General features: G+C 36.3%; 1 protein-coding gene across 2 annotated transcripts in view; it reads right to left on the bottom strand.

Annotated features, from left to right (window-relative positions):
- Positions 1 to 7,394, bottom strand: part of LOC107693215 (hippocalcin-like protein 1) — a 9,208-nt gene extending 1,814 nt beyond the window's left edge. The window contains exons 1-5 of one of the 2 annotated variants that reach the window (XM_016492507.1): positions 7,324 to 7,394; positions 6,886 to 7,094; positions 6,714 to 6,779; positions 805 to 1,223; positions 171 to 276 (exon numbers count right to left, since the gene is read on the bottom strand). In XM_016492507.1, coding sequence (XP_016347993.1) covers positions 171 to 276; positions 805 to 1,182 — 484 coding nt within the window. In that variant the 5' untranslated portion in view covers positions 1,183 to 1,223; positions 6,714 to 6,779; positions 6,886 to 7,094; positions 7,324 to 7,394. Of the gene's footprint in view, positions 1 to 170; positions 277 to 804; positions 1,224 to 6,713; positions 7,095 to 7,323 lie in introns of both variants that reach the window. The other variant, XM_016492506.1, reaches the window with a different exon arrangement.
- Positions 7,395 to 11,717: the final 4,323 nt, after the last annotated feature.

Raw genomic sequence — 11,717 nt, 5'->3', positions numbered from 1 at the left:
TATTCTCATATATATATATATATATATATTTATATATATATATATATATATAAAAATGATTTTCTTTTTTTTCTTTCCCAAGTGCAGTTTCTATGACATTTTGTGTGCTTCAACTTAAGAGTCTATATAAATATTAACAGTGAGTGGGAGATGGATCTCGAGAGGCGTACCATCGTTGTCCGTATCCATCTGTCGGAATATCTTATCTGTGCGTTTCTCTGGTGTCGACTCGTCCTCAGGCATCTTCATCACAGATGACACCATTTTATAAATCGCCTGTGAAGATTAATGTAACTGTGTGTCAAAGCATATGGTAGTTTGCTGTCACATGCAAAGGCTTCGGTTTTCAATAGCAACAAGTTTGATAAGACTGTCTTTATAATGCTACGACTGCCAGTCAAAAGTTCCATAACGCTTCAATCAACACTTCCTATCAGCGTAATCAATGCAAATGATCACCAGCTCGTTTCTCTGCCAGACACATTTAATGTCACTTTCAGATATTGTTTTATAACGTGTCCTCGGTTGCAGAAGAGCCATCAACGTTATTAACATGGAGAGTCAACAGACCCTTTGAAGTAGCGAACAAAGCCTTTGTGTTTGGCCACCATTTGTGGCAAGACCATATGGCCTGTGGAACACTTGATTGAGGAGATCTGTTTATTCAGGAGGTCTGTATCACCAAACATTAGACTGAGCCAATACTGATGTGGAACAAGCTGCTCTGAAAACAATGATTCGCCGGGTAAAATACAGAAATGCAAATGAAAGCAAAAGGAGGGCGAGCACTAAAAAGTACCTCACCTGTACGATCTCCAGCATTTCAGCTCGACTGATGTATCCGTTGCCGTCCAGATCGTACATGCTGAAGGCCCAGCGGAGCTTCTGCTCCAGGCCTCCGCGCGAGGTCACGCTCAGGGCGATAATGAACTCCCGGAAGTCGATGGTGGCGTCGCCATTGGTGTCAAAGGTGCGGAAGACGTGCTCTGCGAACTTCGAAGCATCGCCGTAGGGGAAGAAATTGGCGTAGATCTTCTTGAATTCCTCTACCGTGAGATGGCCAGACGGGCAGTCCTTCAGGAAGCCGCGGTACCACTCCTGCAGCTCGTGGTCCGTGAACTCCGTGTTCTCCCGCAGGTCATTGAGGACCTCGGGTCGCAACTTGCTGTTCTGTTTACCCATGACGACTCTCTCACAGACGGTTCCCAGATCCTTGCTGCTCCCTGTCAGCACAAAGACAAAGAAAAAAGTAGCTTCTTAGCTATTTTGAACCCCAAATTATCCTTTTTTATACTTTCAACACAAACCAGAATAAAGAGATCCACATTTACTCTGCCAGATGTAGGTTTCGGAATAATGGAAAACGTGTTACCCTTCCAAACCCGGGGAGTGGATACTGGTATCCATGGAAACCATTTAATACCTTGTTAAGGTGAGAATTGATTGACTCCTTCACAGTGGGGTAAAGGGGGGAGGGTACTGAGCAGCATTGAGGGAGGCTAATATGAGGGCATAACTGTCACCAGGCCCCCTTAGCAACAATCAAGTCGGCGTGGGTTACCAGGGAGATGATAAAGAGATGTGTTTTTTGCATGTGTGTGGGTAATTTGGAACGGTTGGTGTGGCTTACTGTACATGAGCCTGTGCTCGCAGCGTTAAGAGGGGGCAGAGTGTGAGGCACTGCTCGTTCTATTTAAACAAATCATATAAAGACCATATAAACGGTGCGGTGACAGGGATGGGAAATTTAACGATAGGTTATGTAAGCTACGTGACCATATGCACTCGTTTCCATATTATTGCTCTTTTTACTACTACAGCCTTTTCCTCCATTCTTCAGTTTATCTGTTCATATTCCTTTCTGAATCTGACTTGTTTACGGTTTAGCTCAATGACTTAATGCCTGTTGTTTTGTTTGTTTTTTTGTTCGGATCAGTAAAACTTTATTTTAAGGTGTCCTTGTTTACTATTATAATAACAATAAATGATGCATAATTATATGCAAGTAACCCTAAGCCAACTATATATACAACTATATAACTATATAGTAAGTACATGTAGTTAATTAATATTACTCAGTACTTAAATGTATAATTACACTGTAATAAGGACACCTTAAAATAAAGTGTAACCTCCGGATCTAATATTTTTTTCCAAAAATACATTAAAAATGCAACTCATTCAAACAATGACTTGAATAAATTTCTTCTACGATCTTTAATTTCTGTATTAAAATTAATTCTGATATATTTGAGGGGACATAAAGTAAAAAAAATGGCTCAGGATGACACAACTGTCCTGAGATAAGGGCAAGAAATTCTTAAAAAGAAAAGCTTTTTAGGTAGACATTTTTTTATATCTTAAAAAAAAAAACACTTCACTGCTTATTAATATTAGAAAAAAAGTAATGTCACCATCAAGTCATGACCACCAAAGCCATGTGGTTCAACCAACATGGAGAAACATCCAAAAAACAAAAACAAAACAGGAAATGATATCATAGCAAGGACCCTTGCAGAACAAAGTCATAGTTCAGGTTATAAATGTCATGTGGTCCAACCCTGAAAAAGTATAACTAATGATATTTGTAAATAAATAAAATAACATCAAAAAATGTTATATTTAAACTTTTGACTTGAGGGTTACATTACATGACATTTTATAACTTATATTTTTAAAACCATATCCAACATGAACACAAAGAGTATATTTTGAAGAATTCTGCACTTTTACTGCACCATTACTATGACCAGACTGTGCATATTTCTGTTTGGAAAAATATATCTTCATGCAAGCATCTTTCCTTCCAGTGAATCAGGATGTCCTACTTTAGCATACAAGCTCCTGGCTTCAAGACTGCAGGGTGGCAAGTGAGATCATGGCTCCGCTCATTATAGATATAAATTGGTGTTCCTGTGACTAAAATACCTTCTGCCATCTATCTCGTGCTGCATCCACAACGCAACACTGCGACAGATTTTTTTTTCCTAAATAAAAATGTCATGGCTTACTGAGTTACCATGACCTAAAAATCTTTCATTTTCAACGCTACCATAAATATCTATTTATTTCTGCAATTTATTTCAGTTAAAGCTACACTTTCTTAAGGAGGAACAATCTCAGTAAGTTCTAAGAGAAATACATTTTCTAGGCATTTAGACTTGATTCTCTAGACATGTCCACCTCTTCAGAAAATGGTTTTGCTCCGTTTGCTTAGTTTGTCAGGGCCATCATAAGAGTGGCTCCTCCCTTGGCTCAAGTCACATGGGTGAAGCTACTGGCCTGGCAGCACGCAGGCAGACAGACATAAACATGGGCGTAGCTTGCTGCTCCCTCCCTCTTTTCCCTCAGACACTCACCAAGCCACAAGAAACCCAGAACTTTCCATCTGAAGGAAAAAAAATGTAAGCTCATGCTGCTGTCAAATGGAAAAAAAGAAGAAAAAAGTAGGGTCCCCACAGGCCCTGATCCAGCAGAAATAACAACATCACGGGGGCACATATATAGAGCTGAGAATCAGGCCCACATATTCATTCTCTGTGAAGAGGAACCAAAATGAAAGACATGATGAGAGGAGTGAGGAGTCGAACACAGCCCTAATTTTCCAAATGCTTGAAAAGCCCCTTGTAAAAAAAGTGAATCAGAAAAGCGAAGTGTGAGACACATCTCCTCAAATGAATTGTGGGTGGAGAGCAGATGGTATATTACTTTATGCTCCAGTACCTCATGGTTCAGAAGCATCCTCTGCCACTCAAGTCACAAACCATAATGCGTTACAGGTGGTTTCACAACTGGCGTCTTTCTATAAACGATACAAGTGGCACTCACACACCCTAAAGAAAACTGGGAAAACCATATAGCTTCTTATGTCAACACCCCAAAGAATGACCTCATGTTTCTTAAAGGGATAGATCAGCCAAAAAATTTACATTCTGACATCATTCAAATATTTTCATGTCAGTCATTTTAAACCTGTATGACTTTTATGCAACACAAAAGGAGAAATTTAAGCATTTACTGGTCATTTTTCATTAAATTACAAAGAATGGGACCTGGAGCCTTAAAGTATCATAAAAATAGTTTACAGTATATGGAAATCTTCTGAAATCCTATGATAGCTTTGTGTGAGGAATAGACAAAAATGTTATCTCATTTGTTTTTCACTAATAGTCTTAACATAGAGGACCAGTCAGTTTAGCCGTACTCAAAAACTGGATCAGACTGATTCGTTCAGATTCGTTTTATGAACCAAATAAACAGATTCAGTGAAAAAAAATCCAACTCAAAAGAATATTTTGTTCATGAATAGACTGACATTTAAACCTTTTGCTTGTTATTCACTGATAGTCTTAACAAAGAGAGCTAGTCAACTGAGTAGAACTTGAGAACTGTACAAACTGATTCATTCTAATTGGTTTAGTGAACCAATAAAACTGATTTATTGAAAAGATCCAACTCACAAGAATAATTTGCTCACAAATAGACTCCAAAATTTTGTGAACCAAATAAATATTAAAATATATTATTATAATATTTAATATATATATTAAAATATATTCACGAATCAGGCACCGTCATTTCGACATGATATCATCACTTACAGTAAACTGAAGCTGTTTCTCCCAAAGCTATTGCATGCAGGCTTCAGAAAAAGCATTAGTCATATGGACCACTTTTATGATACTTTTATTAGGCTTAATTTTTCTTTTTAAACCTTGAAAGCTCCAGTTACCATTCATTTGAACAGCATGGAAAGAAATTGCTGGTACATTCTTCAGTACACTTTTTCCACGGAGGAAGGAAAGTTATACAGGTTTGGAACACCCTGAGAGGGAGAGTGAAATCATGACAGCAATTTCATTTTTGGGTGAACTATCACTTTAAGGGTGAAAATAGGTTTGGAAATGTCACTCAATGTATGGAAAAAAGCCAATATATACAGTTCAGCCAAGCTTGTGAGTATTTCAATGTTATTTCATTTGCATTTGTTAGTTTAACATATTCTCTCTGTTTATCCTAAATGCCAGTTTCTATTACACTGACCCCTGTTGCACTTTCCTCTCACCAAATATTTTACCCTTGCCTGCCGTGCCTCTAAAGGGAATATTCTGTCACAATAAGTCAGAGGCTCTTATACGGCATCTAATGACTAAACATTCCTCTATGATTTCCACACAAGACCTAGTTTCCAGTTTCACTCCAGTAGCCTTGGTTGCACAAACTTGTCTTTGTTACCCTCCTTCCTCTCATTAGAGTAGCCCTCATTACAAGGCTGCCACTCTGGCAAACGTGAATGTTGTGTCTCGTCACCAGATTCCACACACTCACGTGACATGTATTTTTTCACAGACCAGTGCGAAAAGCTATACAGTGCAACTATTGCCCTTAATTTATTTCCAGATAACAGCTTTCATTACACTCCATTCAAATCAAACAAAAATATGAGCCAGGTTGCCATGTGCACGGATCAAATAGCCAGACAGACATTACCTGGAAAGTGAGGGACACACTTTGTACACATCAGTGCAATTCAGCATGTAGTTGTACAGTATTCATCTTTGACCCACCATGCATAAAACATCAACTCAATTAACTGTGTGTGTGTTGGTGTGAGGCTCATTAAGCCTTCTATTCCCCAATGTGGCCTAACAAAAATGCACCCTGACAGCCACATGTCAAAAGATCAGTAGAACAGAAAAGCCAGTTTTTCTGCTGCTCTGGTGGACCGTAAAATCACAGGAAAACAAACAATCCGCTTGTACCCTCGTTTGAGAATTCAGGGCATTTTTCCCCAAAATAGCTTGTCGCTAAATGTAACGATGTCGAGAGGTCATCCAATACATTTCCCATTCACACATTTTTACACATTTCGCTGGTATTTACCAGATTTAGACTAGAACTAGATGAGATGGAAATGGAAATGTTGACAGCGGTTCCGAATTGTTCTGACACTGACGGCAGGCTGGCAGGAATGCCACTGAGATGATTGCAAGGCATCATGGAGAGACTTGATTGGAAAAGTGGGAAATCGACCTCCTACTCCTGCTGTGAAGATCATGCTGTGACCCACAAGGTGATCATAATACAGGGGAAATTAAGAATACAAATGGCAAGTGAATTGGAAGAATAACCTATTGTTATCAGACCATCTACAGACTACCATTGAAAAGCTGGACTGCAAACATTAATATATGGGAACTATCACAAGCAGTGTAACTATAATTATACACTCAGTTATATTATATATAGTAAGTAACTTAATGTATTCACATATAAGTCCATTTCTTCGGTGGATAATAGAGGAAATCAAGTGATTTAACGTATCAAATTAATGCGAAGGATTAAACAGAGTCATTTAACATCATAAGGTCAGTTTTCCTGGGCATTAAAAACAGCCCCTGCTTACATTCATGGATTTTTATGGCGACCTTGCCATAAACTAAAAAATAAATAAATGAGTAAAATATTTAATTAAAATACATGTCTCCAACCTAGAAATACAAAAATAAACTCACGCACCATTGCCAAAACCATCGCAGATTGCTAAAATGAGACATGAAACTAGTATTTAGCCTAAACTTCATTCTTTTAGGTGCCATAAAGAGCTGTGTATTGATTCTCGTGGACCGCTATCATGCAAATGATGGGTTACAAACAGCGACATATGTTGTTGAAAAAAATATATTAGAGGCTTAAAACAGACATGAACTTACCTCTAAGAAAATGACAGAGCTGATATGTCCCCCAAATTGTCAGCTGTAGCCTTGGTCCGTCGGGTCCTGAAGGAGTGTCCTCACAAAACTTTCAACATTTTCGCTGCATGAAAAAACTAACAGACGCTTACATATACAAACAAAAAACTAAATAAGGTATGTTTACACGTACCGGTCGATCTTGTAGACTAAAAGTTCGAATGTTGTTGTAATAAAAGCGAAGCGAAAAAGTTACAAATTGCAGAATATTCTACAGACTCCCAACATCTCAAAGGCGCACTTGAAACCTCATCATTGAGCGAGAGACTTGACACCACACACAGCTCTGCTCCGCTGTCAATGGACGAGACCACCACTAGACTGTAGGGGGGACTCGTGGATCTGAGAACGGAATGTCAGTATCATATTTGAGAACATTCACATTCTAAACTCATTTTTCAAGTTGCGATATGGTTGAAGACAGCTAATTAATAATTTCTGTGCACACACAGCGATCTAGTGAGAGCAAAACACTGTGCTACTCTTTGGACGAGTCCGTACACTTCGAAGTAGAGCAGATTGCAATATATTGTAAAAAGAACAGTTCGCTAGCAGAAAAGAAAGCGCGTACTGTTGCATCCCATTTCCATAACGCTTGACATAAAGGTTGTCTCTCTTCTTGATCACAAGATTTTCATATTTAAAACATGGGAAGCCGAATAGCTAAAATGTAAGTATAGGCTAGTTACAGTAAGGGATACTTAAATAATGAGGCTATGTGGTCTCTATTGTGACTAGTACTATTGTGGCAAGTTTGTGGCAACTTTTTAGCTTTTCTTTTATTTAGTTATTTATTTATTTATTTTAATCAATATCCAATCACTGCTACCTGGTACCTAATGAAGCAATTTACCCCACATAACATCACCCTATATTAAATATGGATTTATATTTTAATATTCAGTTCTAATGTCTTACATGCTTTAATATCTCAAATTGACCATCTGAATAACATTCTCACGGTTCCAAAATTATGTTTATATTTGACTAAATTCTAGCGCTCATAGGTTTGATCGAGATGGGAAAACTCGGATGGAAATATGTTCGACATCCCCACCAGGAGGCAGCAGATGTTGTCTTGTAATTTCTCTTGTAGCCAAAAGTGTACACAGCTCGTCACATTTCAATATTAGCCTACTGTATATTCCTGTAGGCCTATATGTAAAAACAGTCAATTTTTTCACAACATTCTGATCCAAAACAGTTGTTATCCAAACTCTAGGCCTATATGCAATTTATGTCCTCTCCTAAAATAAATGTGATTTTTGAAATGCAATATGATTCATACTTCATCGATAAGGGCTTGTTAACCTAAAGACCCTTTCATCTAATTTTTTTATTATTTTAAAAACAAACCATCTTTCCAAAACTGAAAAACACTCATGATCTCTGATCTATGATTGTACAAATGACCTTTGCTCTTGTTAAGGAATAACAAGACATTGTAATTGCATGAATCAGCTATGAGTCTACGCAAGTAAAACTTCTTTTATGTTTTTATAATATTTGTTTTTATATACATTTAGATTTCTCAGCTGAATGGACCCCAGACCCATAAACTACCTCCCATGTTTAAACATGATTCTTGAGATGACACTGAGCTCAAAAACAAACAGCTAATGTTGACAGATATAAATTTACCTCAGACACACAGGGGCAATGGACTTTATGGTCACTCCATGGAAGCGTGCTGATATTTCCATATCATTTTGACTCCAGACTTCTTTTCTGCTGAAAAACAGTTTGGATAAAGTGAAATACAACAAACATATACACATACAATTTACAAATAGTTTTTAAGTAGATTAAACATGAAGTTCTATCTATCTATCTATCTATCTATCTATCTATCTGTCTGTCTGTCTGTCTGTCTGTCTGTCAGTCATTAATGACACATTAAATACTTGAAGCAAATCAATATAAAATCTATAATCAGTTGAATTTATCTTATAACACATACCAATTAAACTATTTTTTTTTTTAAAGTATTTTATTGAGAATTTAGATATTTTTAATAAAAAAAAAATAAACGAAACAAATAGGCCAAATCTTCATGTGGTGGCATGAAAGTCATAGCACTCAATGTTCTGCATTGTAAAGTCCAGCTTTAAGATTTAATTTTAGGATGTGAAGTTTAACTACAAAACAAACATACATGCTGGTTGTTGGGGTTGAGATGATGGATTTTTGTCTGTTGATTTGGCATAAAATCAACCACCCATTAGATCAGCATCAATCAGACTGCAAGGAAATGTCTCCTCTCTCAAACATATCTAGCTTTTTAGAAACTCTTTGCATTAATGGTACATAATGTTATGTAGAAACTATTAAGAAAAGTAAGATTTTGTTTAATTTGGTCAAATATACAGTGCTGTTCAAAAGAAGTAAAATCTAAATGCATGTCAGTTTTTATCAGGTTTGACATTAACTTTATATAATGGATTATGGGATAAGGCTGGAGTTAATTTTAAACTAATAAACAACATTAATGTTCTTAAAAATAGAAAACAAAATACTGAAAAAGAGGAATTCGTACCATCTGTTGTCTTCTGTGTATCTTCCAGAGTTTAAATGCACAAAGCTACATTCTTCCTTAAATCATGATATAGTGTGGATGCAGTGTTGGGTGTCACAAGTATTAGACATGCCATGCATGTGAGTGAAGTACATGCATCAATTGTACAGCATATCCACCATATTAAGCAATTCCCACTCCCATTATGAGGTCTCATAGAAGGCCCTGCTGTGCTAACTGAATGTTCTGAACTAAACCAAAGTATCTACATTGAGAGTGAATGGTTTCAAGCATCATTGCAATAGTTTTAAAATCTAGCAAAATAAGATTCACTATATAAGTCACCATTGTCATACCGCAACTGAAAGTTCATGTATCTAGTATCTAGACAACAGAAATGTTTCAGATTTCATTTAATTAAAAGACTCAAGGACACAATATCATTGAGGACTTAAAGCACAGAAACATTTTGTTCAGTAAGAAGATCCATAGCATTATCTACTCGAAAAGGTAAGCAACTTGCCTCCTAAGACAAACGATAAGCTCATCAATGCAAGAACAAAGGTTGGATCCAACTCAAATGTCCTGATCAAAGTCCATGCAGCATGTAAATGAACAAATGTGTCTCCTAAAAATGTATGCATGCTATCATAAAGTCTAGGAGTCTTTAAGAACATGTCATATTTATTATGTACAATTGTTTGTGAATAAATATAAAAATTAAGTGTTTACTTGTACTAGCGTAAACTATATTAAACTCAAATATGTTTTCATGATTTTTTTTTAGATGTTTGCCATTTCAGTTTAGGCTACTATAATCATTTTTTTACATTACATTAAACATGATTCTTTGCCTGTTTAACATACAGCATATGAGCCTGTGCCGCCGTTATTGCACAATATACGGCATCCCAGAACTGTTCAAGCTCAAAACCTTATCAGAAACTGCCTGTAATCAGAGTAAGTGTTGATAAAGTTGTGTATTGCAAACCTCAAATGCTTCTGAGGCAATACACTCTACATTCTGTACAAATACTCTGCATTTTGTGTTTTTACTCAATGCAAGCACGGTACAGCTGATACAACAGACCAATACAACAGTCCCAAATGATTAAAATTATTAATTGAATAAAGAAAATATTTTATTAATGTTATTATTTTTTTATTGTATTATTATCATCAATATTAATAATAATTAATAACAATATACACCTTAATAAAATCTCTGACAAAGTCACTCATGCAAACCCTCACCAAAAGGGCTTTTATTTGTGGTCTATTTGATTAGATAACAGTTACACTCTTAAAAATAAAGGTGCTTCAAAAGGTTCTTCAAGCGATGCCATAGAAGAACCATTTTTGGTTCCACAAAGAACCATTCAGTCAAAGGTTCTTTAAAGAACCATCTCTTTCTTACCTTTTTATAATCTGAAGAACCTTCTTTCGCCCCAAAGAACCTTTTGTGAAACAGAAAGGTTCTTCAGATGTTAAAGGTTCTTTATGGAACCATTTAGACAAAAAGGTTCTTCTATGGCATCGTGAAGCACCTTTATTTTTAAGAGTGTATCTTGCAGTAGTTGCGCAACTGTCTGTGTTTGATAATGTCAGTACACATCTTTCTTGTACAGTATGTCAAAGCTCAACCCTAATCCTAACCCTGAGAAGAAACCATTTTCTCTATTAAGGCAGCTAACAGTTTGTATAAAAATATGCTTTTTTGGCCAGTCTTTTAGTTGGAAAAGGAGAGCACACAGCAACCCTGTTTAATCATGAATACTTGTTTAAAAGTCCACTGACATCAAGGTTCAGATATTGACAGACTTGTCTTTTCTATCTTACATAAGATGAAGAGAAGAGAAGTGCACTGGTTTCATTTCTTTCTCATAGTGCTTTTACAAAAATACAGAAAAATTATATATGCATATATAAAATAATGAAAATAAAAGCTGACTAATGTCCCTGTCTGCACAAACTATTCTTTTGCATTACATGGTTTATGCCACTATCACATTGGGATCCTGATGCATCTTGTAGAATCAACTCTTTTTCCTGTAGAAATGTTCCTTTAGGGCTTTCTTAGGCTACGTTTAGTCTGTATAATGCTTTGATCTACAAAATATAGCTACTCTAAGAAAGTCTGTAAAAATTAGGGCTCAATGTACCATGTAATTTTCTTTATTGCATTTTAACAGGTATCGAACCTTACCTGTATTATGAATTACACATGTTCTGTTTAAGGGTTGAAGGCAATTCAACTCAACAAAAAAGTTACTGGAAATTTTCTGCCAAGACAAGTTTTTCTATGATGTTGTTTGTACAGTGTAGAGTATATAATCTTATATTGTCCCTGTTTTGGTTTATTTTGGCTCTTTCGCTATTTTCAGAATATATTTTCCCCCTGAAAATTAGTGCTAAAATGGATAAAATACTGTTGCATCAAGATGTGTTTT

Source organism: Sinocyclocheilus anshuiensis, unplaced genomic scaffold, assembly GCF_001515605.1.
Source record: "Sinocyclocheilus anshuiensis isolate Anshui unplaced genomic scaffold, SAMN03320099.WGS_v1.1 scaffold810, whole genome shotgun sequence".
In the NCBI taxonomy this organism is placed as follows: Eukaryota; Metazoa; Chordata; class Actinopteri; order Cypriniformes; family Cyprinidae; genus Sinocyclocheilus; species Sinocyclocheilus anshuiensis.
Note: the sequence above shows the minus strand (reverse complement) of the source record. Positions and strands in the feature narration are given on the sequence as shown.